Below are 18,137 nucleotides of genomic sequence, written 5' to 3'. Positions count from 1 at the left end.
TCCCCGACGCGACGTAGCAACTCTGTCCTACGAAGAAATTTTGTCTGCTTTAGATGCCTATTTCAAAGAAACAGTAAATGTAGTTGCAAAACGGTATACGTTCTTTCGTACAAAACGTACGGCCGGTCAGACTAATAGGGAGTGGGTAGCAACTTTGCAAGGACTTACTAGGGAGTGTGCATTTGAATGTGACTGTGGACTTCCTTATTCAGACACTATGGTGCGTGATGCAATAGCACAGAACGTTTCTGATGTTCGCATACGGGAACAGATTTTGAAACTAGTAAATCCCTCCCTTCAACAAGTGATAGACATATTGGATAGGCAAGACACACTTGACTTTGCTCGGGCATCTTTTGAAACTTCGCCAGCAGTGTGTCACATTCACCGGCCCGCCGGGCCCGCTGCACGGGACGCTACACGGCCCTCGCGCCCGTCCGCACAGCAGCGGCAGCCTAGCTTGCAAACACGTGCGCCGCGTAAGCAAGCAACTGCAGTGAAATCATGCCCGCGGTGTGCAACTAGACATTCGCGTGAAAATTGCCCGTCACGCCAAGCTATTTGCTTTTACTGTCGAAAGAAAGGACATGTTCAAAGTGTTTGCCAGAAAAAGCTTAGATCAGACAATCACAATAATTCCAGGCCCTTTGCTTCGCGCCGGAATCGAACCCAAGACAATCCGGCTCGTGGACCTTCACCCATGGACATTCATGTGGTTCATTCCCACCCGTCCAGTGATACTTTAGCTAACAGTGACTGTGTTCGTCCCACCCAAAGTGTGCGTCGACGTCGCCGAAAATCCCGTACAGTCGCAAGTGCTTCTGTACCTGTATCAGTTCAAATTGCACGTGACAGTCGCTCTTGTCGTCAACAGGGCAATAAACTTTTTGTTGACTTAGACTTTGAAGGCAAAGTGATACCATTCCAGCTCGATACCGGAGCTGCAGTTTCATTGCTCAATCACGACACGTACATACAACTGGGCCAACCGCCATTGCGTGCCGCAAAGGTTACGTTAACTAGTTACTCAGGACAGCCGATCCCTGTGTTAGGACAGTGCAGCCTTATTGCAACATACAAGGGACAAACTAAACTTGTGTCATTTTACGTTCTTCGTTCTTCTAGTGCAGTGAACTTGTTTGGTTTAGATTTGTTTCAATTGTTTAATTTGTCTATAGTAAATCAGGTCCTATCAGTGAATCAGACTGTGCCTTCCGCCAGTGTTTCTAGCCTTTGTGAAGAATTTGCAGACATTTTTGCACCGGGCCTTGGTTGCGCTAAGAACTATGCTGCACATTTGGAATTGAAAGACACCGCGCAACCGAAATTTTTCAGAGCGCGCAATGTTCCCCACGCATTGCGTGATGAGGTCGCAAGAACATTGCACGGTTTAGAATCTCAAGGTGTAATTGAACGTGTGCAGGCTTCTCTCTGGGCCTCACCCTTAGTAATTTTGCCAAAACCTTCCGGAAAACTGAGACTTTGTGTGGACTTCAAGGCAACTGTGAATCCACAACTTGTGACTGCTACTTTTCCTTTGCCCCGCCCGGAAGATCTTTTTGACAAACTGTGCCCGGGAAAATATTTTTCAAAATTGGACCTCGCCAATGCGTACTTGCAAATACCTGTGGATGAAGAATCCCAGCGCGTCTTAGTGGTAAATACGCATCTTGGCTTGTATCGCTTCAAAAGACTGCCGTTCGGGTGTGCATCCGCCCCTGCTTTGTTTCAGCAATATTTACAAACTGTGTGTGCGTCGGTCCCTACTGCTGCGAACTATCTGGACGATATTGTGATCTCAGGAAAGACAGAAGCCGAACATTTGCAAAATCTCCGAACATTATTTCAGGTCTTGCATCAAAATGGTCTTCGCTTGAGGAAGGACAAATGTGTGTTTTTTGCTCGGGACTTACCCTACCTGGGGCATGTCATAAATGCCCAAGGTATACATCCGAGTCCAGAGCACCTCCGTGCCATACAGGACTTACCTGCTCCGCAAGATTTGAAACAGCTACAGTGTGTGCTGGGTAAAATTAATTATTATGCAAAGTTTGTGCGCAATGCTTCTTCCATTTCAGCTCCGCTTCATCGCTTACGCCGTAAAGGTGTTCCGTTCGTCTGGACGACGGAATGCGAACGCGCCTTTCGCCAGTTGAAATCGGCGTTACTTTCAAATACTTGCCTTACGCCATTCGATCCCCAGAAACCCCTTTTGTTGATGGTAGATGCATCGGATTTTGGGATCGGTGCTGTGCTTGCGCACAAAGATGGCTCGCATGATCGCCCTATTGCCTTTGCGTCCAAATTGCTCTCATCTGCGCAAAGAAATTATTCACAGATAGAGAAAGAAGCTTTAGCTCTCGTGTTTGGTGTTACCAAGTTCCATGACTTCTTGTATGGTCGTCACTTTACCATCATCACGGACCACAAGCCTTTGACATCGCTTTTTCATCCGAACAAGCCTGTACCTCCACGTACAGCGCAGAAATTCATTCGCTGGTCACTTTTTCTCTCGCAGTACCGCTACGATATCTTGTATCGGTCCACTGCTAAGCACGGAAACGCTGATGCGTTGTCCCGTTTGCCTGTTGCTGAGGATAAAGCATTCGATTCTTCCGAACTTGCTTGCATGTTCATTGATTCGGAAACCGATGACGTGGTCGAATCGTTTCCGATTGATTTTCGTCGTGTAGCTACAGCCACAGCTGCTGACCCTGTCCTTGCTGCTGTTTTGCGTTTTGTTGCTGCGCAATGGCCCTTGTCAAAGTCACGGATCGCGGATCCTTTGGTTCGCCGTTGTTTTGCTCACAAGGAGAGACTTTTTGTACGACGTGGTGTTTTGTTGTTGCGTTCCGATAATGATCAGTCCCGTGTCGTGGTCCCACGTTCGTTACAGTCCTCTGTCTTACGGCTTCTTCACCAAGGACATTGGGGTATAGTGCGCATGAAACAACTTGCTCGTCAGCACTGTACTTGGTTCGGAATCGATGCTGCGATTACGAATATGTGCTCCTCTTGCGTGGCGTGTGCCGAACAACAATCCGCACCGCCGCGGAAATTCTTTGCATGGCCGAAAGCCACTTCCCCTTGGCAACGATTGCATATCGATTTTGCTGGTCCATTCTGGAATGCTCGATGGTTGGTTGTGGTCGATGCTTTCAGTAATTTTCCTTTTGTTGTCCGGATGTCTTCCACGACGTCTTCTGCCACAATCCAAGCCTTGTCTGCTATCTTTTGCATTGAGGGTCTTCCGCAGACTATTGTTTCCGACAATGGCCCACAATTCATGTCCGCAGAATTTCAGTCATTCTGCAAAGCCAATGGTATTCAACATCTGACTTCCGCGCCATTTTCGCCTCAGTCAAACGGTGCCGCTGAACGATTGGTCCGGACTTTCAAGTCCCAGATGTTGAAATTGAAAGAGTCGCATTCTCGGGAGGACGCATTATTGCTCTTTTTGTCTTCGTATCGCTCTCAGCCCCGCGATGGTCGCTCGCCGGCTGAGTTGCTCCATGGTCGTTCTCATCGCACCTTGATGTCTTTGCTGCATCCGCCACATCAGGTTCCTGTGCAGCGGCAGACTTCTGCTTTTGCTCCTGGCGACGTTGTCTATTATCGCACCTATCGCGGTTCACGGCGTTGGCTCGCAGGGCGCATTCTTCGCTGCCTCGGCCGCGCGATGTATTTGGTTTTGGGGGCCTCTGGTGAGGTGCGTCGGCATCTCAATCAGCTGCGCCTCTGTCGTCGCCTGGGTTCTGCCGCTCCCCGTCTGCTTTCAGCGACGGTGCCGTCAGGTCAGCGCCCTGGGGACCCATCTACTGGCTCGCCTCATCCCCAGGTGTTACCGACGCTGCCTTCCATTTTGCCCCATGGCGTCGCGCCGCCGCCGCCGCAGCCGCCGCCGGCGCCGCCCGCAGCGGACGCTTCGCTGCAGCCGCCTGGCGCCTCCCTGGGTCACGCGCCGCCGCTCGCTTCCCGTGACCAGCCGTCCTCCGCCATGGACCTCTTGCCCGCTCCGGACCAGATGTCGTCTTCGCCCGTCGGGTGCTCCGACCACATGGAGGTCGACCCTTCGGCCCCTCCTGTCTCATTACGTGCGCATACACCCCATGTTGACGTGCACCCTGGACTAGGTTTGCAGGCGTTTCCTAGCTCCCCTCGGACCGAATGGCCGGGTGCGGGTGGCACAGCCTCGCCTGTTGTTAGGCTCCCCACCTCATCGCATACGTCAACATGGGGTCCTCCCCACGGCGGGCGGAAGCCTTATCTCACGACCGTTCGCCGATTTGCGGGGGAGGAATGTGGTGTCACCGCTAGACACCACACTTGCTAGGTGGTAACTTAAATCGGCCGCGGTCCTGTAGTACATGTCGGACCCGCGTGTCGCCACTGTGTGATCGCAAACCTAGCGCCACCACATGGCAGGTCACAAGACACGGAATAGACCTCGCCCCAGTTGTACGGACGACATTGCTTGCGACCAGACGTACCAAGTCTTCCTCTCATTTGCCGAGAGACAGATTGAATAGCCTTCAGCTTAGTCCATAGCTACTACCTAGCAAGGTGCCATTTGTATCAGTGCTTATAGCTTACTAATATTCAAGAGAGATGTATTCCAACAAGAGAATTAAAGATAAGTATTAAAACGCAACGTACTTTTCTTCTTATTCATTAATAAGTCTCATGTTCCAGAACTTCAAGCCCGTCTGCGTTAGTTTAGCGTGCACCTAGCTACCTCATTGTGTCTATGCTGTATGAACAAGACACAACAAATACAAACAGTACCCAAGACTGGTGTGGTTTCTCGATCTGATTACGTGTATTTTGTCACTGTCTGCAAGATAAAACGAAATAGGCCTGCCTAATATTGCAGCAATTGTTACACACACCAAATAAACGAGACTGTTTTGGCACAAATGGTCATTTTTATAACACGGCAGAATATATTTCACGAAGTACCAATATCAAATGCCTAATAGGCCTACTAACAGCAAAAAGTTTTATGTTAGGAAATAGTTTCATGTTTCATTCATACTCTGTAGCTTCTGAAGCATGAGATCAAAAAGTAGTAGTACAAAATTTTTATACAAATTTGGAATCATCATAATCTTCCGTAATTTGTGTGAGTCCGCGTTTCTTCTCCTTTCTCGTTCAAACAAACAATCTTGTCATCACTAATTCTGTAACTATTCCTGCCAGTGTCAAAACTTATTCTCTGGTTAACTTAACTAACCCTGCCACAAGCACTGGTTTAGTTATCCCGCATTTATTCACTGGTTAGGCGTTATTACCTGTTCGTACAACACGTTTTCTGCACTATGCCCAGAATAGAACTTTAGTGGCTGCTAGCTGGGGGCTGTGTAACTGGCCCTTAGTAGTGTAGCGGTCTGGCCAAAAATTTTCTGTCAAAATTTCATTTTCTTGGATACACGGAGAAGACAATACGTACTCTTTGTTGCCTGTTATTCCCGTTAGTCGTTTATTTCCACTCTGGTAGTCTAAATCTGTGGAATTCGCTAGTAATTATAGCAATGCTGATCATTTGCAAACCCAGTCAACCACATAAACAACGATTGGCATTCAACCGTTCAGCTTTATTCCGATCAGCTCATATAGACCCGTCCCCTTTTGTCTGGACGTCTGCAGGAAAGTTTATTTCTAGATGCGACGGGGATTCCCCTGGCAGAGACATCACATACACTATGCACGTATTCAAAAATCAACTTATGATTCACTCAAAAATCAAATTAGAATTTGTTAAAGAATGTTCAAAAACCAACAGGGATGCATTCAAAATCATACGAGTAATCGATAGACCAACGTATGCTGGATGCTAGGTGATTTGTAAAAAAAGGTCTTTTCCTCAATAATATGAATGAATTTACATCGTTACACTCTACAAACATTCAACAAAATCATTGCCTATGAAAAGTTACACTCCAGAGACAACACTCATACTATCCATCAACAGACGGCAATTTTGAGGACATAAAAGCCATTCAATTAGTGTAGATGTGTTCTACTCAAGATCTCTCATGCAATAAGTCAGACCTTGTGTAACAGTATAATGAGCAGCAAGCTTGTCAAAATACATCACTTTGTATTTCACTGCAGTCCATACCTGATCAGATGCTTCCACATGGGACACTCTTGGTGATGGTGTAGGAGATGATTTTGCAGGCTTTTTCACAGTTACATCCAGTCTTGTATTCTTCATGAGACATGTTAAACGTGCCAGTTGATTTAGGACAAGGCTATGTTTAACAGCAAAGTTTTCCAAAGCATCAGCTTGAGCAGACTGCATTAGAGGAAGCTGTAAAACAAGATTTTACATTGCTGTAAAGTCTTGAGAGATATTCTTTTATAATCTTTTCTGAAGATAATTCAGAAATAAGTCAGAAGACTACAGCAGACTTCTGTCATTCTTCAATGAACAGTAATGCAATCCCAGATACCACTCAATAATTGCTGATGGGTGGAATCAAAAACTAACCATAACTTACTGTACGACTTTTCCTTCTGATACTTAACCGAAGTCTGTATAGCAAATGGGATAGGTCACAAACATTAATAAGCTACTCTCATATTATGATACAAGAATGACTAAAGAATTGAAAATACGTTGCCACAATATATTTATCCAGAGTTAAGCAGTGTACACTACTTGTGGAAATCATAACAGCAAAAAGGATAGATGTGACTGAAATGCATTTCATAAAAACTAGAGACACCACCATACACAAACAATTTGGATTATAGACCTGTATATGATACGTGATTGAGAAATCAGTAGACTGTTCAGTACATCCAACATCAATTTTGTGAATTTTTTTGGTGCTTCCATCTGCACTATTTTAGGACATATTACATGCTGATTATCTTCCAGGGAATTAATATGTTCAGTTTCATCAGGATTCTTACTTAGTGCGAGATTTGTAATGTTCACTGGCTTATGTGTAATGCCATTTTTCAGCAGCATGAATCACCTATTGCTAATAGAGCTTTCTACATTTTTTACAAATTTGGGACATTCTTTCTGAACGCCGTAACTTCAGATGCATGTAAATAAAAGAAATGTGCAGGGACAAGGGTAAACATTTTACATACTATAATCACAGGCAATAAGCCGATACTTAGGTTAAAATTGTGCATGAAAATTATAGACATCAACCGTGGAATTTTGTGCAGCCACTTTAGTTAAAATTATCTACAAAGAGAAGACTTAAATAAATGGAATCACAAATAGACAAGAATTATTCTTACAGTTAATATTCTCGCAGTGATCTTATTACAGACAGAGAACCATGAAAATCACACACTATCTGCTCACAACCCATTTCACTTACAATGCAAATATACAGAGATTTACTTACATCCATCAAAGAAAGGTACTGTTTTGTAATCTTTCCTGAAAACAACTTTCTTGCTGTTACAAATGCTGTTAAGCATTCCAGAAAGAGATCTAAAGCAGTCCTAATTAAGGTTGGGAGTTCATCAAGTAGATGTGAGTTTAATGCTTCATAATTGTTTTTTGCTGCCAACAGTTCTTCTTGCACCTGAAACCCAATAACGGCTTCACAAAATTTGTTACAAAGTATCATAAGTCTTGAAAATTTCTGAATGACACAATTAATGTTGTTTTCCTCCCATGAGAAAGAATCCAATTACAAAACACAAACCAAAGAGTTGAGCTTTACATTCCATCAATAGTAAAGCACTAGGGATGGAACACAAGCTTGGATTGGAAAAAGTACGCAGCTGCAGCCTTGTCAAAGGAAACACATGGCATTTGCTTTCTGCGCAAATGACACATGCTTTTAGAATCTCGCCAAAAAATTATTTCATTCCTAAGCAAGGTACAGGTAATGACACTTTAGAAACTTAAAATACCAAATAGTAACAAAAACAAAACAAATTACAATTCATGCCAGTCTCCAGTTAAGACACCTGTCCAGGTAAGAAACAGATAGGGGAATCCTCATCATGTGTGGTGGGTAGTGAGGAAATAAAATATTTTGGATAAATCAAAACTGACAATCGCAGATCACATTTGTATTTCATTTCAGTGACCGAGTTTAATAGGGTCTGTACCATCTCTTAGTGGTGTGTGAATAAGAAGTTCGGGGGTTATGAAACTTGGTTCTAACCGTTGAAGTTATACCAGTGTCTTCCCAATAATCTTTACACTTGAAACAAATGAAACAGTGTCTCTTCGAGAAGGTAGTAGTACCCTATGTAGTAAACTACAAGGTGAAACTGTTGTCACAACAAGTAACACACATGGGTCTTTGCATTCTGGGAAGCCTAAACATACACTCAGTGACAAGTGGGAGCAGCTCATACACCAAACCTTAAAATCCAAACTCAAATGAATGTACTGACTTGAAACAAAGTATAAAATGATAAAAATTGGCAAACCCAATCTAAGAGAAACACTTCATTCACAGCAAATTAAAATGATTGTATTACAAGGAACCAATTTCACAGATGAAAAACTGAACTCAGAATATAAAGGCAAACCAGAAAGTGTAGAAAAGTTTTGGAAACCAGAGGAAGATGATGTGAGGATCCTGTATTTCCTCCCACGTTGGTACATTTGTCATTCTTTGTGACTTCTGGTCGTAACCTTATCGATCTACTTCAATGCAGAGTGCCACTCAAATTTGAACTTGTACAAACTTTTCAGCTCCTTTTATGATTATGAATATGGATTTTACATTTCATTAGCCGAATGTTTTTAGAATTTCCATACATCAATTGACACAAGCCTGTTTCTTAGCTTCAGGGAAACCATCAGGAACAGATCTCTTTAGTTAAATATTCATGCATTCTTTGATATGCTCAAGGTTGCCTCTGCCTCGCGGTCAGTCACATGCCCAACCTCTTCAGTCTCAGTGTGCAGAGAATAATGGTGTCTTTTTTTTTTTTTAACAACAATTGATCTTGGTTGATGTTCATGAAATTGATCCCTGACAGATGCACAACCACAATGAAATTCTGCAAAACAATTGCAAACAGCCTTTTGTAATAGTGGTAGATGACCAAAAGCTGAACAAAGTGCTCGAGGTACGATTGTCGAGATGGGCCATTATGAAAATAAAAAAAACCATCCAATGAAAACTTGCATGAAATTTCCATATTTTCGAGACACTGTTTGCTTAAATGCTCACTGTAAGCAAACTACATGGCCAGTTCCTGAGCTGACATTATTTTAGCAAAACGAACAACAAATGAAAAGCAACAGTAATGTTGTCACATCTCATCAGCACCATCTCGTACTTCTTGGTAAAACTTAAAAGGCTACCCTCACAAATCAAGGATAACTATGAACAGCATTTATATGCATGGAGATCATTTGTTTCACCCCAGCTACACTCGAAAATGTATGAAAAATTTAGCTTTGTTAATGAACCCTCCTGCATTGGCTTTTGACAAAATGTTTTTGTTTTTCAGTTTGAATTACCACAAGTGGAACTGTGTCATCACTGTGACACAAGAATTTAAAATTTTTCCAGATACTTAGGGATCCAGGAGAGTCATTTTGAGCCCAATCACTGACCTGGATAGGTGAAGTCATATGCACATTTTCAAATGTGTACATCCTATATATTAATTGTCCTACCCACAGTCTTTCGTGTGTGACATAGGTGTCTGTACATCTCCTGACATAAGGCCAATTGCACCAAACTCAATTAAAAGTTAACTGTGGTAAAATCAGAACTTAACTCCATTCTGCATAAAATTCTGGTGCACCAACACTGATCAACGTTAAATGAGGACGTTGACTGTAGCTCAAGCCCAGTTTTTGCGGGATGACTACAGTTTTATAAGCATACAGTATTAAGATGGCGATGCATTTTGATGGCCTGAGACAGGCTCAAGGCATCATATTTCATACCCTATACATGAAATGAGACCAGAAAGTGTATTAATTTATGAATGAAACTTACCAGGAGTGTGCCTCCACATATGACCATATTGCCTGTTTTTCTCTGTCAAGGAGACTACATGACAATCTGATTTTTGTAATTTTTTATATTTATTGTACACGAAGTTCAAAACTCAAATATACCTCTTCCAAATCAGTTCGATGCAACTCTCAAAAATTCTTGAGAAAATCAATTTCTAAGTTTTCTGACCACATTTAATGTACTAACATAGGCAGTGTGGCCATGTGAGCATGCTCGCTAGCTCACTGTGTGTGTGTGTGTGTGTGTGTGTGTGTGTGTGTGTGTGTGTGTGTGTGTGTGTGTGTGTGTGTCGGGGGGTGGGGGGGGGATGGGTTCAGTTTCTGGTGGGTTCAAATTTTTAATCAAAGGCACATGTTCAATGAGCTTTCATGAGACAGAAAATACAATAACATGAAAAAAAATTTAATTTGTAATTTTTTAACTAGACAATCTTCATTAACAATCATTCATAAAAAGATCAGTAACTACGAATTTTTGTTTGCAATGAAAATTGAATTTTTGCATGCAGTATACTGTAAATAATAAGACAACATGCATTTTTCGTAAAAATGACAATTGAATGTGTTAATTAGCATATATTTAATGAAATTTATGTTGAAGTTATGTAGGTACTTAAACTGAACAGAAAAAAATGGAAAAAAATAGTGACCAGAAAGAAACACTGTACATTTCTTCTTTTATACTGCAGCTGTCAGTTCTTTTATTTTCAAGAACTGATGCATTCACACAGACTAATTCAAGATGTATATCCATCTCATACTTCAAAAAATTTGGTGGTGTTATTTTGTCTTCCATTTCACCAAATGTATATGAACAGACTAGTAGCGAGGTATAAAAACACTTCTGCTTGTTGACGAGAGTGAGAGCATATGACAATGACATCACTCACCACGACTATGTGGAAAACTTCTTTGCATCTATAGGCCACCTTCCATGGCAATACACAGAGTTAATCGCACTCCAATGCACTATCGGCTGACAATAGTTTTCTGACCAGAGAATGACATTCGTGTACAGCAGACACGTTTTAAACATTTAACAAAGAAATTTGCCAAAGAGCTGTGCAGATTAAGAAGTCATTTTATTTTATTTTATTTTATTTTATCTACCAGTTTTGGCAATTCAATACACCATCTTCAGGCCCCGTATGCAGCATCTGTTTCCGGAGATGGCATCTCCACCTGACGATGGCCTAATCTGGTTGACACCAGTTATTACAGTTGAATAAAAATGATATATAAACCATTTTGTTCACCAAATAAAGTTGGAAAATCCAGAGAAAAAGATTTTGCTCAAATACCCCACAATTACAGTTATTATTACAGAAGGAACATGTGACAGTAGGAATTTGGAGGTCACCTTTAAGATAGCAATGCTGTTTTGAGGCCATCACATAACATTATTCATGGTTCTCATAACCTGGGCTGTCAGTATGGACATTTCTGTGGCCATAAGTTGTTGATCGGGAGAGAAAATATAGCTATATGACGACACAACTACAGGATCAATGGTAATGTCTTCCAGCAGACTTACCCTTTTGAATGCTGGCACAACAGCAGGTTTTATTCAAATTGACTCTTGCTTTTTAAATCAACAAATACAGGAGATAGTCATAAATAAATGAATCACGATACATTTACTAAGTGGTCCATAGGCTCTTTAATACCAAATATGGGAAAACTGTCAATTGTTTTCGATAATACTCTCATTCTGTTATTGTTGAGAAGGTGCCTACTCTGGCATAGCAAAAGGAGGTGATAACTGATTGCATTCAGCTTTACATCATTAAAATAAGTGGTAATCTTAACAAGGTACAGCTTACAGCACTAATCTCTCTACGTGACCCACAGTTCCCCAGATACAAAATCATGGCAGAATGAAGATTTCCAAAAATTAAGTGGGGAAACTTATCATTTAATTAATAATGATAGTGACAGTGGCATTTCAAGCACCTGAGATAGTGACAAGGGTCATGTCAGAGGAATTTTTCACTGTCACTGCAGAAATGATACAATAGTGATGTCTGCTGGATATTTGAAGTGTGATGTTTACAATGGTAAGTAGCTGACTAGCATATTTATAATTTAACAAGTTTTGACATTTTAATAGGAAGGCTATTGTCAGCAACCGAGACCACATGAAGTTCACCTCAGAAATCTTGATCTTACCCAACAAAAGAAATAATCATCACTGTGTGCAGTATTATTGCTTCAATACTGAGGTAGTTTAATTTCATATCAAGTCGTCTTCCTCCCTGTACTGCCAGGCTTATTTAAGATAAGTTTTCTCACACTAATTAACATGCATAATTTTAATTTTCCTTTGTTATGATAGAAATGTGCAGGCTGATCAGAAAATATAATAATAGGTTAATTATAAACCTAGCAATCTATATCTCATAATGAAATCAAATCGATAATAGCTTAGCTGTTGACATGGAAGCAGAGCATTAGATGTCTCATTTAAGTTAAATCATCGTGTGTTACACACCTCTAACAGAGTTCCAGCTTTGAACAGATTAAAATTGGATTAATTCTTAAGATTTACTCTGTGTGACATGTTCACCTAAATTCAGTAAGTTTCCCACATGTCAAAAATTCAGTGATGCCATTAGGAAATGTGGTTTCACATGCTTTCTGTATATAGTCATTTTTTATATTAAATAAAATTAAAATAAAAACACACTACAGCTCTTCCAGAACACAATTATGCCAGTTCAATCTTTGCACACTGAATAGTGGAGTTTGAGAGAGTTAAACAAAATGTAAGACATTGTCTGTGTCCCATGTGGTATGTGATAACTCTGCTCCTCGCCTCCACGTGCTCCTGTTGAAGTGTCAATCCTAAAGCTATTTTGGACAGAGTATAATGTTTATTTGGAATGTAATAGAGTCATCATGTCAACTGAATGCCAGGAAAGGAGTAGTAATTTTGAGCTTAGCAACATCAGCACATGGCCTGATGTAGAAATCAGGCATATATTTGACCGAACTCAGCATGAGACCTGTACTGTCCTCACTTACATTCAGAAATAATACAGATAAGGGAGGGGGGGAGAGGGGGGGGAGAGAGGGAGGGAGGGAGGGAGGGAGAGAGAGAGAGAGAGAGAGAGAGAGAGAGAGAGAGAGAGAGAGAGAGAGAGAGGGGGGGGGGGGGGGGGAAGTCTCAGATAAGAAATCACAATCTTAAAACATCTTAAGAGAAATGTATAATTACAAAACACATCTACTTTGAGATGGCTATTAAAATGAAATAAAGTATCTTCAAGACCTTTGTTTGAGAATTTAATTTTAAATTTCTTCATAAATACAACTCCATATTTCTGTTTTATACTTACCAATCGTGAGTCTTTATATTTTTCAGCCTTTGCAGAACATGCTGCATAGTCAAGAAACTTATCATTGCACTTCTGTATCAATATTGATGGTCCTTCAAATAATTCCAAGAGTGAACTGAGGGGCATAAATGTTTGCCTTTGTATCATACTTTCCTGGAAATAAACGAAACAAAAACTTTATAATAATATACACCTATAACTACTGTCTTCTCATATTGTCAACTCAGATAGTGTTTGTTACTAGCTAATACAAAAAGCTCTTAAACAATTACCTTTCAATACAAACATAAATTATTTGTGCTGATTAAAATATGCCTTTTTCAGATAGCTGTTCTTACCACATATTATGGCAACTGAAACGTGTGATGGTGTTTATATCAATAATAACTTCAGATACATAAAGTACCCTTTGGCCATGTGATGGACATATGAAAGTATGTTATGAATCAATCATTTATAACCATTTAAATATTTAAATGACAATGATAAAGGTATTGGATAATTAATACAATTTATATGAGGCACTCTCTACACCTACATTCACTCTAGATCTACATGATTTCTCGGCAACTCACATTTAGATGTTAGTCCTACTTCTCAACCATTCCACTCTTGAATAGCCTGTGGGGAAAAATGAACACCTAAATCTTTCCTTACGAGCACTGATTTTTTTTATTTTATCACAATGGTCATTTCTCTCTATGAGGTTTGAATCAACAAAATATTTCAACATCTGTAAGAGGAAGATGGTGATTGACATTTATTGAAAAGATCTCATCACAATCAAAAAGCCTTTGTTTTAATGATTGCCACACCAAACTGATCATTATAATCATGACGCTCTCTCTCTTATTTTGTAGTAATACAAAATGAGCTGCCCTGCTTTGAACATTTCATTGTTCTCTGTCAATACTATTTGGTAAGGATCCAATACTGTAAAATAATATTCCAGAAGAGGACAGACAAGTGTAGTGTAGACAGTCTCTTTAGTAGATTTTATGCACCTTCTAAGTGTTCTGCCAATAAAATACTGTTTTTGGTTTGCTGTCCTCCGAACATTTTATATGTGATGGTTACAATTTAAGTTGTTTGTAATTCTAAATATATAGTTTAATCGACAACTTTAATGGATTTTTTTAGTACTTATATGGAGGACCACACACTTTTTATTGTACAGGGTCAACTACCACTTTTTGCACCAAGCATCATTTTGTAAACAAGAGCATTGCTTTCACACAATCTAAGGGGCATCATGAGATCATCCTCTAACCATTTATTTACATCACGAACAGCAGAGAGCCTATAATGCTTCCATGAGGACCCAGGTAAACTTTTGGTTTCAGTAGATGACTTCTCATTAGTTACTATGAACTGTACCTTTCTGATAGAATATAAAGAATCAAGTCACACAGCTGAGACAATACTCCATGGGTCTGCAATCTGATTAGAAGCCAGAAAGAATTTTCTCTCTGCAGGAGAGTATACACTGACTTTAAACTTCTTGGAAGATTAAAACAGAGGGCCAAACCGGGACTCAAAACTGGGTCCACAGCCTTTTGTGAGCAAGTGCTAAAATGACCGAGCTAGCCAAGTATGACTCAAAATTTGTCCTCATAGATCTACTTCCACCAGTACATCATCTTTTATCTTCAAAACTCCCCACAAGTTCTCTTGCATATCTTACAGATCTAGCAATCCTGAAAGAAAGGATAATAACCATATCCCCACAGTGTCCTTTCCTTCAGGAGTGCTACTCCCATAAACTACGCATGAGAACTTCCATGAAATTTGGATGGCAGAAGATGAAGTACTGGTGCAAGTAAAGTTAAAAGGGTGGGGTCTTGAGTTGTGCTTGTATAGCTGAGTTATTAGAGCACTTTCCCATGAAAAGCAGAGGTCCCAGGTTCAAGTCCTGGTCCAGCACACAGTTTTAATTGGCCAGGAAGCTTCTAAATAGAAGCCACTTGTGAGGAATGGTGTCAAAAGCCAATTGAAAATCTAACTTGAGGTCCCCTGTTGATACCACTCATTATTTTGAATAAAGAGACAGCTGTATATCATAAGAACAATATTTTCCAAATCCATGGTGGTTGTGTGTCAACAGATTGTTTTCTTTTGGGTATTTCACTATGTTGGGGCACAGTACATGTTCCAAAATTCTACTCATTTTTGGTGAAAGTGTAGCTTAAAGTCCAACTTAAAGATATCACTGTAGGTGTTCGAAATGGTCACCATTAACATCAACACACAAACGATGCCACCGAACTGCAGCACGAACTACTGACTGCAATGTGTTCAGTTGGCTATTTTCACATGAATGTATGATGGATTCTCGAAGTTCATCCAATGTGCATGGCTTTTGTCGATAAACGACATCCTTTAGTGTTCCCCACAGGTAAAAGTCCAGAGGAGTTAGGTCTGGGGAACGTGGTGGATACTCCACAGCAGCTCTACGGCATCTTCCTGGTAGATTTTCGTCGAGATACGCCCTAACACGATTTTGGTAGTGGGCTGGGGCACCATATTTTTGGAAGTAAACTTTTCCGTCTCCATACAAGTCTCAGATGGCAGGTAAAATGGGTGTCTGAAGCTTCTGAAGGTACACCCAATCGGTAACTGTGCCATCCAAGAAGAATGGCCAATTAAGCCCCAGTAAGATAACCCACACCACACATGTACTCCTGGCAAATTCACGGCTTTGTCTACATGGACGTTCAGATTTTTGGTGACCCAGTAGATGAAATTATGGTGATTTACTGTACCATTGAGTTTGAACTGTGCCTCATCAGACCACACAATCATCTCTGCAAACTCTTCATCGTTGCGCACCATGTTAGTAAACCATTCGCAGTACTGGATCGTCCTTGTTCATTGCGTGTAGCAATCATGGGATGTAGCACTTCCACTGTGCTGTCTTCAAAATTCGCTGAACACTTGAGCGAATCACTCCAGTTTCATGGGCACACTGTCTCACAGACGTCTGTTGTGAGCGAGTGAATTGTTGTAACACACGACGGGAGTTAGCTGGACTTGTTACTGTTACAGGTCGCCCAGATCGTTGTTCATGTACATCTTTAACACAGTCTTCAGCTTCAAATTTGTCTCGAATGCAACAAATTGTTAAACATGTTGGTGGGTCTGTTTGATACTCATTTTGCCATTGCTGTTGAACCTCATTAATGTTTTCATACTTAAAATACGATTTCAAAACTGACTTCCTTTCATCGAATGTAAGCCTTGCGCCAGCCATGTTTACTCGAGTAACTAGGTGCAACTAAGAACAAAACACTGACTATCTGGCGACTGTCATCTGACAAAACAACACAATACAACGCTTGTGTGGTGATTGCCGGAACTACAACTATTACACTACCAAAGATGAGACAACTCCGTCAATTAGTTTGCCAGTTATGGACTTTTAAACAGTGGATACATTTTTTTTGGACCCCTCTGTATTAAAACCAATATGATATGGGTCTATAACTTGGCAAATCAGTTTTACTTCCTTTCTTTCACACTGATGTGACATGTGCAACTTTTGAGTCTTTAGGTATTGATCTTCCTTTGGTTGTATATGATTGATGAAAATGGAATTATTTCCCAAAGGAACATGATTGACATACAATCTGGACCAGAAGACTTGCCTTTATTAAGTGGCATAAGTTGCTTCACTACACTTAGGGTACCTATGGTATCTACCTCCAGGTTACTCTTCTTGATTCAAATTATGGAACATTTACTGCATCTTCTTTGGTGAAAGAATTACAGAAAATCATGTTTTGTAATTCTGTGTTTAGTGACTTGGCTTTTAGTAACACTAAGAGGTTTATAATTGAAACAGTAACCAGCCAGAAGTACAGTTTAATAAGGTTTATTTGAATAAACCATGACCAATTTCAGACTTCCTACAAATTCATCTGCACATGGTTGTTACATATTTCGTTGTTTTCTTGCTGGACTTGTTTGTATTCATTATGGGTTTCCTGCACTAGGATAGACAAAGTTTTTTTGTTCACTGTCTAGTAAAGTTTAGAAGTGATTTAGTTTTTATGACCTCTACCAAAGCATTTATGAAAAGGTTTGAAAGTCATTAAAACCTGCAACGTGATGAACGTGCTGTATGATTCTTTGTGACAAAATCACCCTCTGTTTATGTTGTGAATTTTAAAATCAAAATATTTGTGGACGTGCACTATGCGACTGCTGTTCAATTCACTGAAACCATACTCACGGCCAGTTGCTGTTTCCATTATAAACCTTATAGTACTACAGCCACAGTTCTCAAAATGTCAATTTTCAACAAAATAGTGTTTACTAGCACTGTTGTCCCTGATATGCATTGAAGGTACTGATTGTATCTAGACACTAGATTATTTTACATAGCATCAAAACCTCTTTGGCTTTTCTGTCACATTTTAAAAAAGAGTTTTTACTGTGGAAACTATTAAGAGTACCTCGCATTGGAGTTCGAACCAAGTTTTCAGCTTCTGTAAACAGTCCAAATTTTTCATTTTTTTAAAATCTGGTAGGCTTTTTGCACTGCTTCTGCAACGTTGTCCTAACCTGTTGTGAGTACCATCTGTTTCATCTCATATTAATGTACTTGGTATAAACCTCTGAACTGCTGTCAACATTGTTTCTTTTGATCTGAGCCACCTTTTTTTCGATGCTTATATAGTTGGTATGCAAAGAGTGGAGATTGTTTCTTACAGGTGTGAAGTGAATTTCTATCTGCCTTTTTAAATAGATACATTTTAGCATTTATTTTAAATAGATGCAGATATTAGGTATTCAATCTTGCTATAGCAAATTTGAAGTCACTACTTATT

At 40.3% G+C, this 18,137-nt stretch overlaps 1 protein-coding gene across 2 annotated transcripts in view; it reads right to left on the bottom strand.

Annotated features, from left to right (window-relative positions):
• LOC126248010 (dynamin-binding protein-like) overlaps positions 1 to 18,137 on the bottom strand; it is a 222,855-nt gene that overhangs the window by 68,761 nt on the left and 135,957 nt on the right. For both annotated transcript variants that reach the window (XM_049948593.1, XM_049948592.1), the window contains exons 16-18: positions 13,309 to 13,461; positions 7,374 to 7,556; positions 6,122 to 6,313 (exon numbers count right to left, since the gene is read on the bottom strand). In XM_049948593.1, the coding sequence (XP_049804550.1) occupies positions 6,122 to 6,313; positions 7,374 to 7,556; positions 13,309 to 13,461 (528 nt within the window). The remainder of the gene's footprint in view (positions 1 to 6,121; positions 6,314 to 7,373; positions 7,557 to 13,308; positions 13,462 to 18,137) is intronic.

This window comes from Schistocerca nitens, chromosome 3, assembly GCF_023898315.1.
Source record: "Schistocerca nitens isolate TAMUIC-IGC-003100 chromosome 3, iqSchNite1.1, whole genome shotgun sequence".
Taxonomy (NCBI): domain Eukaryota; kingdom Metazoa; phylum Arthropoda; class Insecta; order Orthoptera; family Acrididae; genus Schistocerca; species Schistocerca nitens.
Note: the sequence above shows the minus strand (reverse complement) of the source record. Positions and strands in the feature narration are given on the sequence as shown.